We start from the raw sequence: 22,360 nt of genomic DNA, 5'->3' as shown, positions 1-22,360 counted from the left end.
GGGTTTCCTTCGGGTTCTCTGGTTTCCTCCCACACTCCAAAAATATACTGGTAGGTTAATTGGCTCCCAGCAAAAAAAATTAACCCTAGTGTGTATGTGTGTGAGCATGTGATAGGGAATATAGATTGTAAGCTCCACTGGGGCAGGGACTGACGTGAATGGCCAAATATTCTCTGTAAAGCGCTGCGGAATATGTGTGCGCTATATAAATAACTGGTAATAAATAAATAATAAATAAATATCACACCTGATACACGCTGATCTCTATACAGAAGCGGGACCATTACCATTACCATTACGAGTGTTTAGAGTGTCGTAAGGATGCACTCTGCGCGCGGCTGTCCAGGCTGCAGAGTGCTGTTCCAGGTACCCTGCAAGCCAAATACAGGTGCCACCAGGGCAGCAACAGTGGCGGCACAGCCTCTAGATATGGCCCTGTGCACAGAGCATAGCAAATCTGGTGCACACTGTTTCCATACAATGTCAATACAAGCATGATCCTATGTCTGGCCCAATTTCTGGGGAGCAATGATCTGTAAAGGTGTGATGCCCCAAATATATTTATAGTTACAGTTGTTATGGATTACACAGGCCTGATGCAGTTGCACTGATAGTTATCGTCATACTTTGGGGGGAGATGTATCAAACCTTGAAGAGAGATGCAGTGGAAAGAGATAAAGTACAAACCAATCAGCTTCTAACTGTCATTTCTTCTTCAGGGTCCATAGGGACAGTGGCGTAACTAGGGTATTTGGAGCCCAGGGCAAATGTAAAAATGTGCGCGCGGTGAAAAATGGGCATGGTTACCTAAAAATGGGGCGTGTCAACATGACACACCCCTTTATCATCACATTACTTTCCATATGCACCTTAACCACAGTAGTGCCCCTTATACAGTACCCCCAGTATGCAATGTCCCCAGTTGTGGTCCCTCTTATGCAGGCCCATAGTGGTCCCTCTTATACAGTACCCCCAGTAGTGGTCCCCCTTATACAGCCCCTCATTAGTTCCCCGTATTCAGTGCCTCCAGTAGTGGTCCCCCCTTATGCAGGCCCCCAGCAGTGATTCCCCCCCACATACAGTGCCCCTTATACAGTGCCCCCTGTAGTGGTCCTCCCTATTTAGTGCCCCCAGTAGTGGTCCCCTAGTAGTAAGCCCCTTAAATAGTGCCACCAGTAGTAGTCCCCCCCGCAGTAGACGTTCCCCCTCCTGATGCAGTGCCCCCAGTAGTAGCTCCCCCCAGTAATGGTGCCCCCAGTAGTAGCTCCTCCCCCCAGTAATGGTGCCCCCAGTTGTAGCTCTAGTGCCCCCAGTGGTCCCCTAGTAGTAAGCCCCTTATATAGTGCCCTCAACAGTAGCCACCCCATGCAGTGCCCCCAGTAGTGGTCCCCCTTTTGCAGGCCCCCAGCAGTGATCCCCCCTATCCAGTGCCCCCTATACAGGGGCCCCTGTAGTGTTCCTCCCTATTTAGTGCCCCCAGTAGTGGTCCCCTAGTAGTAAGCCCCTTAAATAGTGCCACCAGTAGTAGTCCCCCCCCGCAGTAGACGTTCCCCCTCCTGATGCAGTGCCCCCAGTAGTAGCTCCCCCCAGTAATGGTGACCCCAGTAGTAGCTCCTCCCCCAGTAATGGTGCCCCCAGTTGTAGCTCCCACCCAGTAATAGTGTCCCTAGTAGTAGTAGCCCCCCAATAATAGTGACCCCTGTAGTAGTAGACCCCCAGAAATAGTGTCCCCAGTAGTAGCAGCCCCTCCCAGTAAGTGTCCCCAGTAGTAGCAGCCCCCCCCAGTAATAGTGTCCCCAGTAGTAGCAGCCCCTCCCAATAATAGTGTCCCCAGTAGTAGTAGCCCCCCCCAGTAATGGTGTCCCCAGTAGTAGCAGCCCCCCCAAGTGATAGTGTCCCCAGTAGTAGTAGACCCCCCAAGTGATAGTGTCCCCAGTAGTAGTAGCCCCCCCAGTAATGGTGTCCCCAGTTGTAGTAGCCCCCCCAGTAATAGTGTCCCCAGTAGTAGCAGCCCCTCCCAATAATAGTGCCCCCAGTAGTAGTAGCCTCCCCAAGTGATAGTGTCCCCAGTAGTAGTAACCCCCTCAGTAATGGTGTCCCCAGTAGTAGTAGCCCCCCCCAAGTGATAGTGTCCCCAGTAGTAGCAGCACCCCCAGTAATAGTGTCCCCAGTAGTAGCAGCCCCCCCAAGTGATAGTGTCCCCAGTAGTAGTAGCCCCCCCAAGTGATAGTGTCCCCAGTAGTAGTAGTCCCCCAAGTGATAGTGTCCCCAGTAGTAGTAGCACCCCCAAGTGATAGTGTTCCCAGTAGTAGTAGCCCCCCCAAGTGATAGTGTCCCCAGTAGTAGTAGCACCCCCAAGTGATAGTGTTCCCAGTAGTAGTAGCCCCCCCAAGTGATAGTGTCCCCAGTAGTAGTAGCACCCCCAAGTGATAGTGTTCCCAGTAGTAGTAGCCCCCCCAAGTGATAGTGTCCCCAGTAGTAGTAGCCCCCCCCCCCGTAGTGCAGACACACAAGTTACAAAAAAATTTATAAAAAAATACACTTACCTGAATCCACGCTCCTGCTCAGGACACCGCTCCCACCCCCGCACATCGGTCCTCCCGGGCTGACGCGCTATGCATTATGGGAGAGACATCATGACGTCTCTCCCATTACCCCCTGCAGGAGCCAAAAGGGAGCCGGCTCTTGCAGTGGGCGCGCAGCAGTCAATGAGAGTCTGTCTGACTCTCATTGGCTGCTGAATAACACACACATCGCTGCCGTGCTGGCGGCGATGTGTGTGTTAGCACAGTCTGAGCCCGCCCGCCTGCCACCTTCCTCCTGGCGCTATTGGGCAAGCGCTCAGCGGGAGTGAACGGGCTCAGCTGTGCAGCACAGGACCGGCACTGGAAGCCTAGCGCCGGTCCTGTGTACATGTGTAGCGCTGACCGCACACAGGCCCTGATTCAGAGCCGGACACTCTGACAGAGCGCTCGCTCTGAATCAGGGCCGTCCCTCTGAATTTTAGAGCGGCCTCCTGGCTGCTCGCATAGCTGTGGGTGACCACCCACAGCTATAGCGAGCGGCCAAAAAGATGGTCGCGATGGTCAAGACCATCGCGACCATCGGGCTTGCGACGAGACCCTTGTGGTAGGGTCTCGTCTACCGCAAGCCCTGGAGTGCTTTTGGCTCTTTAAGAGCCGAGAGCACTCCCACTGATATCACTTGTGATGTCAGTGGTACTACTACCACGCCCCCGGCACGCCCACCAAAGGGGGCATGCTGTCACTCACCATCGACAGCACGCCCCCTTTTTAGCGAGACCCATAGCGACGGCTTGCCTGTCGCTATCCGGGTCTCGCGCATGCGCACTGGCCCAACATCGACCCGCTTGCGAGCGGGTCTGAATCAGGCCCACACTGCGGTCTGCGCTACACTGGCTAACTAGGGCTGGCCGGTACCATGACCGGCTGCGCCCCCCGCGCTGCCGGTCCCACGGCGCCCAGGGCACCCACCCCGCTCGCCCTGCCCTAGTTACGCCACTGCATAGGGATCCACAACAGGGATACCTTGGGGTGTAGGTGGTGGTTAAGGACCGGACACCAAAGAGTTAAGCTTTTGAGCTCCCAGAATGCTCCAGTCCTTCCCCCCTATTCCCCAAGTTTGAGGCAAATCAGTTTGCTTGGTGTCCGTCAGGAGTCGGATCACCGTTCTGACAGTTGGGCTGCCTTATGCATCCCAAAGGTTTTATTTTATGATTTACTTTTATTTTCATTTTTTTTTACACTGTCCTCTGGAGGTCTGATGCTGCGACGAGGTCTACCCACTCTGAGCTGCTCTCCTCCTCCACCCCCGGCCCCCTCAGAGCACTCCGGTGGCCATCTTCTCCAAGGTTCAGCCACAGCTCTCTCTGGGGAAACGCTGGGTCTGCCCCCTCCCCCCTGTTCATACCTCTCCCAGGAGACAGGTTATGTAGCGCTATAGCCTACTAGACGTTAAGTCACTGACCTCACAGTCTGGGTAGTTGATTGTAGTGCCAAATTTGCAGTATTATATTTCCTACATTGTATGTGACTTATGCTAGCGCTATCTCTCTGTATGGTACTTCCTAATCTGTACAATTTATGTCTATCCCTTTTTTCTCTCTCTCTATAACCCTGGTATACTGGTGTATTGAGGCTTAATGTGCTTCACATTGATGTATCATTTGTGAAGACTGTCACATACTGTTGGGTTGCCAATACCTTTTGCTGTGCTCTCCTACAGCTTCTGTAAGCACAGGCAGGATCACTATACTGCATACACATATATGTATGGTGAATACTGTTGCATGCCTTGTGGTTGCATATTGCTCAGTGCCATATTATGTGTTAGTTTACTCTGCAGCTATGTTCAGCAAGGGCAAGAGTAACAATCAGACTGCTGCACCTCAGTTCAGTATCTGCTACTACCGCTACAGCTTTTCAAAATATTTTGCAAGGCGAGAAGCTCCTGCCTAGTAAAACTACTAAGCTTCCTGTGTTATCCTCACAGTCTAAGGGCTCTATTTACTACAATACGCATATTGAATGCAGATTGTAGTGTGATATTAACGACTGAATTCGCATTTCGAATTCAGGCAATATCACAGGGATTTACCTACAAATCCCTTGCAGGGACAGAGCTTGCGAGAAAGCTCTGTCCCTGTGAATCCCCTTCGGAGCCTTATCACGGTATTTTCGCAAAAAATACCGTGACAAAGTGCCCGCGCATATGCCAACCGGCCACCGCTGCTACCCCCCGGCGCTAAGCCCTGCCCCCCCGCGATCGCGGCCCCCCCTCCTCCCCCCCGCGACACTTACCTGCATGATCCGGGCCTCCGGTAATGTCCTCCATGCCTCCGGTCAGGTGATCTCCCATACTGCACTGGGACCCGATCACCTGATGACCGGGCAGCAGTGCACTATGGGAGACCAGCTGACCGGAGGGGAGTCATCACCAGAGCTCCGATCACCGGTCCCTGGAGTCAGGTAAGTAAATTTTTTTTATTTATTATTATTATTTTTTTTTTTTTGCAGTAATCAGCTTGCGGTCTGTTTAGACCACACAGCTGATCACTGGGGCCGGGCTCCCGGCTCTGCTCTCCCCGTTAGAGCAGAGTAGGAGTCCGGTAACCGGGGGAGACCCCCATGGATAATGCCACCTACAGGTAGCGTTATCACAGGGCTTTCCCTGCTATTTTTTCACAATTTATTTTTAGTAACTTTGTCGGATCACATTTCCCATTACAGTTATGGGAAATGCGATCTGCTTTACTAAAAATAAGTGATAATTAGGGGTTGGAGTAGAATTTTATGAATTCTACTCCAATTGCCCTGTAATAACTGTAAGTGATACTAAAATAATGTGAAAAGGGTGTGAAAACACCCTTTTTCACTTTATTTTAGTCAAAATAATGTTAATAAATAGAGCCCTATGCATCTGTCAGATACTGAGGTATCGTCTGACGAGGCAGATGAAGCTGAGCTTTCTAACACTGACTCTCACACAGGGGAGGAAGAATTTCAGTCAAAACTTGATATACCTGCCTTGGTGCGTGCTGTCAGATCTTTCCTCCTAAATCAAAGCACCCACTATTTAAACGACAATAAGTGGCTTTGGCAGAGTTTCCTCTCTCTGATCATCTAGCTGAACACATGGCAGCAGCTTGGCAGACACCTAGTAAGAGGTTTCAACCCCAAAAGCACCTGACCAAATATTACCCTTTTCCTGCAGCTCATTGTACAAGATGGGAATCTCCCCCAGCAGTACATTCCCATGTTACAAGATTGGTTAAGTCTTCTACATTACCTATCCACAGGGGCGGATCCAGAAAAAAATTACCTAGGGCACCATAATGGTGCATACACACCGTCAGATTTTTCTTCAGATCTGAACGATAACGATTTCAAAAGTCGTTCATATTTGAAGGAAAATCTGACATGTTTGAACGATGCGCGTTCCCGATGGTTAGATAACGATATCTGACATCTGATGTGCTTGCAGTCAGTTTTGGACGATTCCATCCATTTTAATGCAGTCAAAAATCGTTCTTCTCCTGATTGGCTGCCGTTCCACGAGGCTCCATAGTAGTGCAAATGCCTATGTACTCTTCCTCGCCGTTGCCAGTGCCACCCGGGCCCCCTTTCTCTCCGGGACAGGAGACCCGGCAGTCCCCCCATGATGACGGCCCTGATGGTAGATGTATACTGCTAGAGGAGGTACAGGTCCACAATATCCTATACCTTATAACTGTTTACATTTGTTTATTTCTATTTAGCCTATTACCAAATATAAGAATAACAAATGGAAACATGTTTTATAAGTTTGGATATATAAAAAGACAATTGTGATTAGACTAATACTTAATATTAGCTTAAATGCCACAAAAAAAATTAAAATGAATGTTATATAATATGTTAACCCAATAATATATTTAGGAGTAATAATAAATCAAATTGACAATAAAATTGCTTTTAAACAATTTATTTTCATATCCATTTCTTTGCAAAAAGACATTTGGATAATACAGTATGGAAATCGCAACATGGCCTGAATGCTATAAAATATGCTATTTGTAGACAAAGCAGCAGTAATAAAGTGTACAAATAAAAAACAGACAATACAATAATACAGTAAATGATCAAAGGAAACTGCAGTGTTCATGTGAAGCTAGGAAAGTGGTAGCCATAGCATTCTTTTTCATTAATAAACATGATGCATGTAACATGTCAGAAAACAGCATATACTGTAACTGAAGACAACCGTTTTGTTTTATGTGTAAAGTAATATAAAAGAAAATCCCATGTGCTGCAGATTGCTGGAAAAAATGCTACTTTTATTAGTGATGCAGAGAAAGTATAGACACATCAGCAGTGATAAAGTGTACAACTACCTGTGTTAAATAAGGTCAATAAAATAGTGTTTTTGAGAAACAAGGAAAGTGATCACCTTAAGTATTATTTTCATTGATGACAATGATGCATGTAACATGCCAGTAAACATCTGTCAGTGTTCTCCCCAGAAAAGTTTTCCAGCCGGGTGGCATCAAGAAGTAGCCGGGTGGGGGCCTTCGCAATAATAAAATGTTTAAAATCCTGATCTCATAATGAATTTAAACCCTGCCCGGCACCTCCGCCTGCCCCAATGCTGCATCTCCTGCCCGGCACTCTCCTCTGCCCCAATGCCGCATCCCCTGCCCGGCACCTCCCCCTGCCCCAATGCCCCATCCCCTGCCCAGCACTCTTCCCTGTCCAAATGCCACGTCCCCTGCCCGGCACCTCCCACTGCCCTAATGCCACATCCTCTGCCCAGCACTCTCCCCTGCCCCAATGCCCCATCCCCTGCCCGGCACCTCCCCCTGCCCCAATGCCACATCCCCTGCCCAACAGTCTTCCCCGCCCCAATGCCACATCTCCTGCGCGGCACCTCTCCCTGCCCCAATGCCCCGTCCCCTGCCCAGCACCTCCCCCTGCCCCAATGCCGCGTGTACTGTAGCACTGGTGCTCTCTAACCAAAATCCTCAAAATTATTTCTGCTAGTAGATCAGGATATTGTTAAAACATAACTAATATAATAAAATAGTTCTCAGAAATAACCGAAGACAGAAATTACATGAGCTAAGAATCTGACACAAATGTAATGCTACTTATAAGTTATAACCTTATACAAGTGTTGCTAACTTTAGACATGATGAGTTTCTACATGTTTTAATAAATAACAGCTACTTAGTTGAAATGCGGTCAATAGAATTGCACCCAAATTTGAATTGCAGCGCCTGAATTCTGTGGCCTACATACATACTGGTGACAATGATTTACTCTAGTAAGTAGATTATAAGATAAACAGCAACAAAATGTACCTCGTTCAGTGATGCGCTACCTACCGCGGTCCTTAGCAGAGCACATAAGTTCCCTAGATCTGCATCAGCACCCCAGGTAGCATCTACTGCTTTAGCAGGCTGCCTCAGTGATGGCCCAGCATGTCACCAACCAGAAAAAGCCCATTGCCTGCTCAGGCTTGTGGCAGCATGGGCTCACAGAGAGAGAGCGAGAGAGAGAGAGAGAGAGAGAAAGAGAGAGAGATGAGAGTCTAGGACTGAGAACAAGAACTCAGTGATAGAGCTGTGAGTGTTAGAGATCATATGGAGGAAGATCACAATTTTTGTAAGGAGTTTGAGGCCCCAACGCTGTTGATGTGATGCTGGGAATGAGAAAAAGGGCGATTCCACTTTACCTTCACACCCACCCATGGGGACAAGATCAACTTAGTCAGGCGTACAGTGGGATGTGGTGGGTTGGACTTGAATAACAGGACAGACAACTAAGCCTCTCCTCTGAGTGGTGACTGATATTAGAAAGCCTTTATACTAGTTTATTTGAAATACTTTACATTAGTTTTTGCTTCATGTGTTAATACACTGTAAATCCGGTTTGGCTGTACTCGCAATACTGGTGTATTAAAATTGAACAAAAAGAGAATTATGTCTGTCTACATCTCTTTGTGCCCATTATGCAAATCATGAGTAACATTTTATTGCATTCATGAAACAACAGCTAAATCCCAAAATGAGAATATTCATATGTGAAACATTGAGGTTAAATGTATGGTACCCACCACTCCGGGTGTATGACTGAGCAATTCCTCTCTTTCATCACATAGGTCTTAAATCTTAAATTCCAAAGCATAGCATGTCAGTTAGCTTAATTTGTCCTCACTGGTCATGTCTCGGTATGGGCGGGCTGCCCATCAATGTTCACCATCAATGGTTCCATCAGTTATTACCGACAATGGCCCTCATTCAGAGCCGTTCGCTATTTGCGGTCGTTCGTTTAAAAACAAGGGGTGGCTATGCAAATGATCCGTACGCACATTGCAGTCTGTTCACACCTCTAAGTCTGAACGAACGAGCAAAACATACGCTCGTTTATTTGTTAAAAACGCCCCCCTGGCCGCACGCATCCTACGTCATGTCCGCTATTTATTAGATTAATCGAGTACATCGACCAGCGTATGAACTGCTCGCTATTCTTGTGGTTGGTGTTTGCTACCACAAATTTGCGAGCAGTTCTGGCTCTAAAATAACCCAGTGACGTGGTCAATGACGCTGCTGTTTTAAATATACACACCCATAAAACGCCCGTTTTGACCTTTAAGCACGCCTGCGTTCGGATCTCCACTCCCCATTTTCAAGCACCTTCCCCTGTTACCACCCACATACGCCTCATTCTGTCACTCAAAATAGCAGGCACTCGCTATATAGCGTACAAACGATTTTCGGCCGCACTGACTGGTTCGCGCATGCGTACTAAAAAGCGTACGCATGCGCAGATGTGCAAACATCGCTCGGAACGAGCGTACTGCCGCTAACGAGCGGCTCTGAATGAGGGCCAATGGCACAAAACCATCCATGGTAAAGTAAACCATCGATAGTTTGCATCCCTCGATGACCACTTCTGCTGGGGGGCATGGCAGGCCAATCAACTTTGGGGGTGGGGCTTAGCAGGCCACAGGGGACAGGGTTCACATCAGTGGCATCGGGAATTAGAAATTATGGTTGATGGCCATCCCTAGAAGAGACAAGTATGTGCCAAACATGGCAACCCATTGCAGATCAGTAATACAGAGTGTAAGCACATCAGTTATTTCATGCACTGATTAATATTCAGCTTAATAATATACAGCCTTTATTGCAAATCATTGTCATATACTGGCTTTAATTAATCGTGTATGCCAAACTTAAACATTTAATAATTAAATGATATTCCCTCGTGCAAGTTACCTTTTAGTGATGCAAATGTATGTTGGTGCTATCACAATAAACTTGTTCTGTCTGTGAGTTTGCAGGCAGCTTATCTACAGAAATCTGGGGTGAACGCGGTGGTTCTTGAGAGGCGACATGTGATTGGAGGAGCAGCGGTTACCGAGGAGATTATTCCAGGTGGGTTCCAGATTCCAATCTATATTAGTTTGTGTTTCCTCACTATGAACATGTGTGGTAACAATGTGCCACCCGGCAGACTACATTCATACAGCATTCTGATACTTGCGTCTAGATAAGAAAACAAAAACATCCATCTGTTTTCTTCTTAAAAATGTACCAATTATGCTAAATAGATTAGACACTTATCTACCGACAGACTACTGTAAATGTTTCTGTCCGTGAACTTATCTATTCACCCACTAATTGTCTGTCATTACCTACCACCCATTACGGATTCATTATCACAGCAGTTGCAGCAGCATCAGATACCACTTGCCGGAGTGATAAGGAAAAATAGAGAGAGACAAAAAACAAACCCATTAGTCGACATACATGAGATATAAATATGTCTGGTTGAATTTTGTGCTCTAACTGTTCAATGACAATGTCGATCCGTTCATTTTATGTTATTGCCTATAGCACTGTACCAGAGAGAGCTGTTATGTTGTGTTATTGATCCTTTATATAAGAGATTGCTGCTTTCGTACATATTGTAGCTCCGTATGCGGCAACATCTAGCGTGTTGGAGAACAGACGCATCTGCGTACGTCTGTGCAATTGTGAGTTGGACGCATCTTGCCGGTTTCTCTTAGTACATGAAATGGGCGTTTCTGGGTGTTAGCTGGGTGACAACTGGGAGGACGCATGAAGAGACCATCTCATGTGAGTGTCATGGAAGTGACATGTAGAGTTGTCCTATTCTGAGTCATGCCCAGTAGACGCCTTTTTCAGGTGGATCTCTTGTATATTTGAGCCCCCACTGGGAGAGTGCCGGAAGGGGGAACCATGTCTGACGGGGGGTGTGATGCTGCAATTGTGTCACTGTGGTTCAAAGCCATGATTTGCAGCATGTTAGCAACTATGTCAAATGTGCGATGTTCAAAGATGCAATTCGTGACATTTTACTGCAGGGTGCGGGGCTACAATGATAGTAGGGTGCGGGGCTACGATGATAGTAGGGTGCGGGACTACGATGACAGCAGGGTGCGGGGCTACGATGATAGCAGGGTGCGGGGCTACGATGATAGCAGGGTGCGGGGCTACGATGATAGTAGGGTGCGGGGCTACGATGATAGTAGGGTGCGGGACTACGATGACAGCAGGGTGCGGGGCTACGATGATAGTAGGGTGCGGGGCTACGATGTTAGTAGGGTGCGGGGCTACGATGATAGTAGGGTGCGGGGCTACGATGATAGCAGGGTGCGGGGCTACGATGATAGCAGGGTGCGGGGCTACGATGATAGTAGGGTGCGGGGCTACGATGATAGTAGGGTTCGGGACTACGATGACAGGGTGCGGGGCTACGATGATAGTAGGGTGCGGGGCTACGATGATAGTAGGGTGCGGGACTACGATGACAGCAGGGTGCGGGGCTACGATGACAGCAGGGTGCGGGGCTACGATGACAGCAGGGTGCGGGGCTACGATGACAGCAGGGTGCGGGGCTACGATGATAGTAGGGTGCGGGGCTACAATGATAGTAGGGTGCGGGGCTACGATGATAGTAGGGTGCGGGGCTACGATGATAGTAGGGTGCAGGGATACCATGACAGCAGGGTGCGGGGATACAATGACAGCAGGGTGCGGGGATACAATGACAGCAGGGTGCGGGGATACAATGACAGCAGGGTGCGGGGCTACGATGATAGTAGGTTGCGTGGCTACGATGATAGTAGGGTGCGGGGATACAATGACAGAAGGGTGCGGGGCTACAATGATAGTAGGGTGCGGGGCTACAATGATAGTAGGGTGCGGGGTTACAATGATAGTAGGGTGCGGGGCTATGATTATAGTAGGTTGTCAGAATTACCATTTTCGTCTATTTTCTGGCACAGAGGGACAGTGTCCCCCTTAGCAGCCTACCTGGGCCCAGGCCGGTCCTTTCTAATAAGCCCGGGCCTGGGTAATTAGTACCTGTCCCCCTTCTCTGCGCTTCTCTGTGTTTTACGTGGGTTTCTGATGGCTAGTTACTTGGCGCTCAAAGGTTGAAGGTTGTGTTTGCACCTTGCAGTTGTATTATGTATAAAATGTATGGGTTCGAGCATGTCCCATTTTCAGCCACTACAAACATGTTGAAGTTTAAGGGGTCTATTTATCAACGGGAGAAGAGCCCTAAATCTGGTGCAAATGGATGGACATAGGCTCCTACAGCTGGTGATGGCTTCCGTCAGGTATCACCGATGGTGTCTATTGCTGCAATAGTTCCCCATGTACCACTGGCTGTCCTCCTCTCAGGATGGCAATATCAGAGTCCATATACTGTAGAGGGATAAATGCTTTATTATTATTGGAAAAAAAAAACATCCATGTTTCCCATTGCTGATTATATTCAATTAATTGTTTTGAATTTGTTTTTGAAGTTTTTTTTCTGTTAACAAATGTTTCATTATTTATTGAGACTGCGATTGGAAGCCCCAGACAGTCTTTTCCTTACCTAATCCATGATGCTGCTTTTAGAGTTCAATGAGACAAACAAATTTTAGGTTTACAGCTCCCGGGGAGGGACTTAGGGATAGGCACCCCCCCCCCCGGGAGGTTAGGGTTAGGATAGGGGGAGGGAAGGTTAGGGTTAGGCACCCCTGGGGGGACTTAGGGTTAGGCACCCCCCCGGGGGGTGGGGAAGGGGGGGTAGGTTTAGGCACTTAGAGGGGGGATTAGGGTTAGGCACAGGGGGGAGGTTAGGGTTAGGCACCACTAAGGGAGGTTTGGGGGTAAAATTAGGTTAGTTTATTAGTTTATACTTACCTTGGGACGATCTGGATTTCCTCCTCTATTGTGCTGCCGCTGCCGGGATTGATTCCGAAATTTCAATATTAAACTAATATACGAGGGCTGATTGAAAAGTGATGAGACTGATTTTTTGTTCAGAATCAGATGACTCCACAGGATCTGAATCATTTACCTTTTCAAAGTAGCATCCTTCACATTCAGGACATTATTTGCAGCATTTTAACAACGATTCGCAGACGTACAGTAGAGTGTTCTGTGACATCACTGTTAGTGTTGCAGCTGCGGCATTTTTCTATTCATCATCTGTTGAGAACGTCTTTCCGTGCAGCTGTTGTTTCAGGGTTGGGAATGCCCAGAAATCACAGGGCGCTAAGCCCGGGCTATATGGAGGGTGTTTAAGTGCTGTCCCATTAATTTCAGCCTATACTGCCAATGCAACAGCAGCAACATGTGGTCGGGCATTGTCTGGGAGCAAATACCACTGTTTCTTCAGCAAATGTGGTCTTTTCCTCCTCATGGCTCCACGCAAATGGGTTTTCAGGATGTTTGCATAGTAGTCACCATTAATTGTCTGTCCACGGAGATCATACCGTGCACATCAAAGAACAGCAGAAGCATGGCTTTACACGCTGAAGGAATCACACAGAATTTTTTGGCGGAGGAGAATTAGCGTGTTTCCATACACTGGTCTGTTGTTTTGATTCCGGACAGTAATGACAAATCCACGATCCCTCACACATCACAATCAATGTCACGAAATCGGTTATCCTCTCCGACAATCGAAAAGTGTAATTGTATGATTCAACTCGGCGTCACATCTGCTCTTCTGTGAGATTTCTGGGTACCCGCCTGGCACACACGCGATGCATTTTCAGTTCCTTTGTCACAATATGTTGAACCCGTTGGAATGAGATGCCAAGTGTAGCCGAAAGTGTGCGTAAAGTTACCCTTCTGTCATTTTGCAACATCTCCGCAGCTTTGGCAATGCTGACATCTGTAACCGCGGTGGATGGTCTCCCAGAACGCACTTCGTCAGTTACTCGCATATTACCCTCTTTGAAGCGCTTCCACCACCGAAATACTGCAGCACGGCTAATTGTTTCTCCACCGTATGCTGCCGGAACATTTCATGGGTTTCATTTCCACTTTTTCCAAGTTTAACACAAAATTCAATCACACATCTCTGACGTAACCTCACAGACACATCTTCCTCATCCGCCATGAGGAAACGTACGAAGATCTTCCACTCGCTGTGACCAAACAAAGAAGACTACAGCAGTCCAACTGCAGGTTCACGCACATCAATGTATGAGCTTCATAATAACCAGCATAATGTTGCCATGTCTACCTATGGGACAGAAAAACAGAAAACACAAGGGGCAGCTGTATCCAGAATGCCTTAAGTCAGGGGTGGCCAAACTAGTCCTCAAGGACCCCTAACAGTTCATGTTTTGCAGACCACCTGTGGATCTGTAGAATGCGTCAGAAATACCCCTTTCACACTGCCAGCAATAACCCGGGTTATTGCACGTGATCGGGCAGCAGCCTGGGTTACTGCGCAGTGTGAAAGGGCCAGGTTGAAATAACCCTGGTTGTGCGACCCGGAATTTCAACCAGAGTAAAGAGCAGGGTTGAACACAGGTTCAACACCGCTCACAGTGCAGTGTGAACGGGTAACCCGGGTCGATACAACCTGAGACCTGATCTCATCTCCAAGCGCCAGCTCAGCACATGATGGCCGCCAGTCTGAAAGGGGTCTCACCCGGGATGGACCCATTCACAAACTCCCAGGTGCGACACGGGATAGTGGTGTGAAAGGGGTATTATAAATGAATACACCACATGTTTTAAAATGTGACAGTTAGTAATGACTACACCTGTGCACCAGAGCGGTGGTCTGGAAAACGTGTAATTTTAGGGGCTCTCAAGGACTAGTTTGGCAACACTTGCCCTAGGTGGTGGTGGCTCCAGAGGTGGGGCTGCAGCGCTGTCCAAAATTCAAATAGGGGGATCCACACCAACTGCCCTTCTAAGCGCTGTCAAACATCTCCGGCCAGGATCCACTGGCAGTTGGTGTGGCTTTGCTATTTGAATTTTGGACTGCGCTGCAGGCCCACCTCTGGATCCGCCACCACCTAGGGCAAGTGACACCCCCTTGAGCCGACGCAACATAGGGCATTGCTGGTGACGTCACCTTGGGATTCTCTATTCACCTTAGCAGGCAGGAAGTTGCAACCTTTTGCTCCTCAGAATGGCAGCGTGGTACATCGTGCTGTGTGTACACAACCCCCAGCCAGCGGGACCTGCGGCCAGATGATGGTTGTTCAGTGTGTATGAACAACCATCATCTGCAGATATATCTGTTAGATGCGTACCCAGCTTTAAGATAATTTTTCCACATAGTTCCCATACTTGTCTAAGCATTTGTTCTAATGGTACACCAAGGCATCTATCTGGCAAAGAAGAAATCAGTGTCTATGTTTGTTTTGAGTGGCTTTGGTACCCAGCTTGAACACTTTTTCCTGTACCCCAGTTGCTCATGAACGGTGTTGTGCACAGCACCCACTGAGATGTTGCAATATCACTAACTGGAATGCGTCTGTCCTCCTGTATCAGACCTTCAAATGCGTCACCAATTGTCATCTGTGGTGGACGTGCTGTCCGTCCAGATCGCTGCTCACCTTGAATGTCTGTCCTGCCGTTATCAAAGACAGTGCACCAAACCCGTTTCCTTGACATGACGTTATCACTTCGGCTAGTTGATGATGAATTTCAGCTGATGTGCCTTTTATACGGAATGTAGTTAAAATACCGGCGGACGGGATTTTGGCCGTTGATATACTGACGCCGGAATCCCGACCGCCCGCAAAATGCCGACACCGCTATCCCGAAAGGATACGCTGTAATCCCGAACGTCCGGACGCCGGTGAGTATGGTAGTTACCTGGGGATGGGGAGAGGGTTAGGATTAGGCACCCCGAAGGAGGGTTAGGGTGCGGGGGGGGGTTAGGGTTAGGCACCACCGGAGGAAGGTTAGGGTAAGGCACCACTATGAGAGGGTTAGGGTAGGGAGAGGGGGAGGGCTAGGGTACTTACCTCCCCTGTCGGGATCTTCACAGTTCAAGCTTCCGGCATCTGTATTTGAATATATTCGGTATATATTATACCCATTCCTTTTAGACACAAAAATCTGATCACCTACCTCCCTGCTATCTTACAACTGATGTAGGGAAAGTATGACTGATATGAGGCGCAGTCTAATTGCCGTGAGGGGAAGCAGTGGCCTACCTGCTCCGGCCTGGCGGGAAGTTAGAATGAAATAGAGAACATTACACGTGTGAGAGGTCTTGTTACCTTACTTATTGAACCACCCTCTATTGTTACAAGTATTATATTAATGAACTATATTTTGTTTCCATAATCTTTGAATAAAATTTGTATTTATCTAAATAGGTTTTAAGTTCTCCCGAGCATCCTACCTGCTCAGTCTTCTGAGACCGCAGATTTATAAAGACCTGGAACTTAAGGTGAATGTAATGCTTTTGTGTCACAGCATTGGTGGGAACCAGTAAGTCTTTAGCTGTTGCCAGTTGAGCATGCATGGCACGGATTTATAATTCAATGACCGCTAACGGTTCTAATTGGGTTGCTGTCATGAATTAAATCCATTTATTTAACTAAATTCAAATAATAGAATAATTCTGTTTTCCGAGATCTGGCTCCCTGCAACAGAGCTGCGTAATGCAATACCAAATAACTTTTTTTGCTGATTATTCCTAATTTTCTTTGCAATGTGTTATTCGTAGCAAATGTCAGGCACTGAATGCTCTCAGGTCAGCCTATTCTAACTTGCAATTTAAATAATTTAGATATGTTTAATGACTAGATCCCACAGCCAGGCCTGTCCCTTATTACTGTGCAAACGGATTAAGACTTCGAATTTATGAAATTCATTAAATAAATTAATTTATTGAAAACATTTTTTTGACATTCAATCATTCAACAGAATTGCTCACCCGTGACAATGATGAATTATTCTGCCACTTCCGCAGCCATGATTTACTGTAATAAAGACCACACAATCTAAGTATATAAGAGGCTACAATATTACTTATTATTGAAATATGATGCTGGTGATCAATGCAGTTTTTCACTCTTGTGATCACTATACAATACCTGTCCTATTCTTGTGATCACTATACAATGCCTGTCCTATTCTTGTGATCACTATACAATGTCTGTCCTATTCTTGTGATCACTATACAATGCCTGTCCTATTCTTGTGATCACTATACAACGCCTGTCCTATTCTTGTGATCACTATACAATGCCTGTCATATTCTTGTGATCACTATACAATGCCTGTCATATTCTTGTGATCACTATACAATGCCTGTCCTATTCTTGTGAACACTATACAAAGCAGAGCACATGCCGGTGATCACTATACAATGCAGAGCACATGCCGGTGATCACTATACAATGCAGAGCACATGCCGGTGATCACTACACAATACAGAGCACATGCCGGTGATCACTACACAATGCAGAGCACATGCAGATGATCACTATATAATGCAGAGCACATGCCGATGTTTAATATACAATGCAGAGCACATGCCGGTGATCACTATACAATGCAGAGCACATGCCGGTGATCACTATACAATGCAGAGCACATGCCGGTGATCACTACACAATACAGAGCACATGCTGGTGATCACTACACAATGCAGAGCACATGCAGATGATCACTATATAATGCAGAGCACATGCCGATGTTCAATATACAATGCAGAGCACATGCCGGTGATCAATATACAATGCAGAGCACATGCCGGTGATCATTATACATGCAGAGCACATGCCAGTGGTCACTATACAATGGAGAGCACATGCTGGTGATCATTATACAATGCAGAGCACATGCCAGTGATCACTATACAATGCAGAGCACATGCCAATGATTACTATACACTGCAGAGCACATGTTGATGATCACTATACAATGCAGAGCACATGCCGGTGATCAATATACAATGCAGAGGAAATGCTGGCGATCATTATACAATGCAGAGCACATGCCAGTGGTCACTATACAATGGAGAGCACATGCTGGTGATCAATATACAATGCAGAGGAAATGCCGGCGATCATTATACAATGCAGAGCACAAGCCGGTGATCAATATACAATGCAGAGCACATGCCAGTGATTACTATACACTGCAGAGCACATGTTGATGATCACTATGCAATGCAGAGCACATACCGGTGATCAATATACAATGCAGAGGAAATGCCGGCGATCACTATACAATGCAGAGCAAAAGCCGGTGATCAATATACAATGCAGAGCACATGCCAATGCCAGGGTGCGGGGTTAGGGTTAGGCACCTCGGGGGAGGGTTAGGGTTAGGCAATAAAGGGGGAGGGTTAGGGTTAGGGTGTGGGGAGGGGGAAGTTAGGTTCAGGCACTGGGGGGAGGTTAGGGTTAGGCACCAAAGAAGGAGAATAAGAGTAGGGAGAGGGGGAGGGTTAGCGCATCCCGGTGATCACAACACTGCAGTTCTCCTTGTCACAGCGCCGCCACCAACCCAGTCTGGCATAGCTTGGCGTTGATTGGTGCTTTTGTTGGGAGGTCCACATTCTCTTTGTTCCCCCATATTAGTGGTAGCCAAGCTGAGAACTGGTACTAGTTAAACTCCCGGGGAGAGTGGGGAGTATATTTATAATTAAGAACAAAAAACACAGGAACAAGCGCTTCCAGTGCAAAACTAACCAAAAAAAGGCAAATACAGTGAAGATATTGCTGTGTTACAGTGGACAGGAATATAATGGTATTTTACCTCGTGACGTATTCATTTCATGTCAGGGATACTAAACACTTAAATGTCTACCAAGCATTGTCCTTTCAATAAATGCACATGAAAAAACAAAGGAGCTCATTCAGAGCCAGTCGCTGGCAAGCGGCCGCTCATTGCAGACGATGTTCACAAATGTGCACATGCGTGTAGTTCGCAGTGCGCGTGCGCAAACTGGTACGAGCGATCGGAAATTTCTCGCTCGCCCTGCAAAGACAGCCCAGTGGAATGAGTGACAGGAGAGGCTGTTTGTGGGTGGTAACAGGGGCAGGCCAGTAGTAACGGGGGCGTGGAGTTGCGGACGCAGGCGTGCCTGAGTGTTTCAACGCCGTTTCAGAGGCGTGCATAATTAACAGGCAGCGTCATAGTACACGTCACCTGGTTGATTTTTACACTGAAGTGCTCACAGTGCTTGTGGTAGGGTACAGTCAACCGCCAGCGCTGCGGTCAGATTCGATGGAACCCTATGTACCGATGGTTGAATATACTTCCTGGAGATGACGTACGCAAGTGGGTGGCTAAAGACAGGCTGGTAGGCATCTATAAACACAAAGTGACCGCACGCCCAGACATAGTGGGCATGCTTATGCCTTGCCGTGCGAGCGGCTGCCTTGACGTAACTTAACTTCCATACGCTGGGAGCGAGCAGCCGCAACTAGCGAATGGGTCTGAATCAGGTCCAAAGTCCACAACCTATGTAAGTTGATCCAAAGTCTAAAGTTGATGATTGCTACCTGCGAACATAGCTGCACCTACAGGAGCACAAGAGATATTTTGTTTCATTCTATATTTATAATTAAATTCTATACAGTATGTAATGTAACAAGAAGACAGGCAGCACTCCCCAGCCAACAACAGGGCAACATTCTAAATATTACACATAAAAACCTCTTAATAACAAAAAAATTACTGGGGCAACACAGAAAAACTATTGAGTGGGAGAATATTCTGCTAGAATTGTCAGCCAATGAGTCTTGTTCTGTATATCATGTTTATTTACTGTCCATTCTGTATTTTAGAGACATGGGTTGAAAATTTATTTTCGAGATCCCCATTCATTTACTCCACTACTAGAAAGCGGGAATGGACGGCCCCCGAGGTCTCTCCTCCTAGGGGCAGATATGGGCGAGAACCAGAGACAGATATCCCAGTTTTCTGAGAAAGATGCACAGGTACGTGCTGCTGCTAGTGCTGTGTCTTGGAAATACTGTACTGTAAAATGCATGGTGATTGGTAATGACCTATTAACGGAGTATAGCATTCATTACGCAGCATGGATGATGTAATGGTTGGTATTATTGCCTCACAGCACTGAGGTCATGGGTTAGTTTCCCATCATGGCCTAACTGTGTGGAGTTTGTATATGCTCCCTGTGCTTGCTTGAGTTTCTCCCGGGTGCTCCGGTTTCCTCCCACAATTCAAAAATATACTGGTAGGCTAATTGGCTCCCAACAACAATATAATCTTAGTGTATGTATACTGTATGTGAATATGTGGTAGAGAATATTGATTGTAAGCTCCACTGGGCAGGGACTGATGTGAATGGCCAAATATCCTATGTAAAGTGATGTGGAATATGTGTGCGCTATATAAATAACTGGTAAATAAATAATTCATAAATAATAATTAAGGTCAGCGTCTAATACACTGCTTAAAGGTTCCACTGATCTGTCGTAGGCCACTCTGGAGGTCCGCGGGGGGGTCCGGGACTTACCTGTCTGGGTGCTTTGGCATGGGTGCAGGCTGCTGGCGGTTAGCGCGGTGTGCAGACAGGTCCCTGTGAGGCAGGCGCTGATTATCTGGTATCTTGGAGCTGCTGTAGTTGGAAGTCTGTACTAGCGCTGCTGGGTGCTGGGCGCCGCCATCTTGGATTTGGTCACATGTCAGGAAGGAGCCAATCCAGTCTGAGTGATTTGCAGTGGGCTCTGACTGCTAGTCCAGCTCCAGCCTTGGGTACTTAAGGGTTTCCTGGGAGTTCTCAGGTTGCTAGTGCAACATCTTACACCAGGGGTTCCCAACCACGGTCCTCAAGGCACACTAACAGTCCAGGTTTTAAGGATAGCCATAGTTGAGCACAGGTGACTTAATTAGTACCTTAGTTATTTTGATTTAACCATCTGTGCTTAAGCATGGATATCACCAAAACCAGGACTGTTATTGTGCCTTGAGGACCGAGGTTGGGAATCACTTGTCTTACACAGCTAGTCTGTGTGCTAGTTCTCTGTGCTCCTTTGTCTCGTTTACCTCCAGTGTGTCAGGTGGAGTGCTCAGTTGGTGAAATCGTTTGCTGCCAGCTCCAGTTCATAGTGCCACCACCAGTGCTCTGCTCTTCTCAGTTCCGGTATTCTGCCGCTAACTGTGCTACGTTGCAGAGCCTCCTCCACCAGCATTTTCAGTCAGCACCGGTCCCATACCTCAGCGACTCCGGAGCCTCTTGTCCCTGAGATCTCTGTCCTCCGCATCATCCTTGAGCAAGTACCACCTGCGTCCAGCCTCGTTCCAATATCAGGAAACTGCTGGCAAGGACTTACCGGCACTCAGATCGGGTCCATTTCCCACTTTGAATTTGACATGATCTTTCTGTCTTGCAGCCATTTCATAAGTCTGTGTGTGTCACAACCAGGGCCGTAACTACGGGCATGCGAGCTGTGGTGCAGGGCCGCTCGCATGCCCATAGTTACGGCCCTGGTTGTGACACACAGGGGGTGGCACCGTCATTGCCCCACTGCACCTGCATTTGGCGTGCAAGGTGCCTGAAATGGCAGTCTGTAAAGCCACCCGGAGCATCCTAAGAACACTCCAGGCAGTGCTCTTGTTCCCAGTGCCGGTGGTCCTGTCCCCTCAGGGTGACATCATGACGTCACATGTTGGGGGAGGGCGGGGTCATCACAGCACAGAGAATTGCCCTGCTCCGGTGCTTGTCACAACACAAACGGCACTGAGATATTATTACTCGGTAATAGCAGTTAGTGGATCCTAGTGACTGGCAATGAGGCACAACAGACAGGGACAGGCTGAAGTACAGGGAACATTGGAAGCTGGACACAGGAGTGAGGAACATCAGGCCGCTGTAGTGGTGGCTAAGACATTGGGGATAGCTCACCCGTACCTTCATAGCTTATTTATTTATGTGCTTGCACATCTGCAGTACCTGGTCTGTTCTCACCAGTATATCTAAGGATGGCGATGACAGATAATAATCTTCAAAACCACTTTATTCTTTAAATAAAATTATTTTAAAATATGTATATTTTTTTGTTAATGTGTCAGAAAGCCCACATCTAGTAATAATAGTTTTCAGACAGGGGGTGGGATGCATCAACACCAAATATGTGGTCAAAATTCCCAAAATGCCATTTTCGGAGGTCTGACCGCATTCCCCTTATGGACCAAGCTCTGAAAAGCGAAGCTTTACGGAGCTTGGAGCCGATAGGAAACGCCATCTATAGATGGTGCTGCCTAATAGAAGCCTATGGGCTTCTTTTCAGAACTTTCCCACAAGAGGGATCCAATTGGATCCCAGGTTCCCGCTGCTTACGCAAATGATGGACATGCAGATGGGGTCATAAACCCAGAAGTCCTTATATAACAAAGGACCGCTCTTATCGGGAGACCTGTCCTTTGCAATTTTCCTCACAATTGTACAAGCATACAGCGTTACTAAATGCCACTATGCTTGTGGTTGGTGGCGGGATGCATCCTGCCCACATTGTCATGTTTATTACTAATAATAACAGTTCTCAGGCAGGGGCTATCTTATTATAACTGGTAACAGTTCTCAGGCAGGGA

At 47.4% G+C, this 22,360-nt stretch overlaps 1 protein-coding gene across 2 annotated transcripts in view; it reads left to right on the top strand.

Annotated features, from left to right (window-relative positions):
* Positions 1-22,360, top strand: part of PYROXD2 (pyridine nucleotide-disulphide oxidoreductase domain 2) — a 95,582-nt gene that overhangs the window by 16,338 nt on the left and 56,884 nt on the right. For both annotated transcript variants that reach the window (XM_088482759.1, XM_088482761.1), the window contains exons 3-5: positions 9,844-9,937; positions 16,162-16,235; positions 19,591-19,743. In XM_088482759.1, the coding sequence (XP_088338885.1) occupies positions 9,844-9,937; positions 16,162-16,235; positions 19,591-19,743 (321 nt within the window). The remainder of the gene's footprint in view (positions 1-9,843; positions 9,938-16,161; positions 16,236-19,590; positions 19,744-22,360) is intronic.

This window comes from Taudactylus pleione, unplaced genomic scaffold (assembly GCF_031769625.1).
Source record: "Taudactylus pleione unplaced genomic scaffold, aTauple2 ptg000292l, whole genome shotgun sequence".
NCBI lineage: Eukaryota > Metazoa > Chordata > Amphibia > Anura > Myobatrachidae > Taudactylus > Taudactylus pleione.
This window is presented reverse-complemented; position numbering and strand designations above follow the sequence as displayed.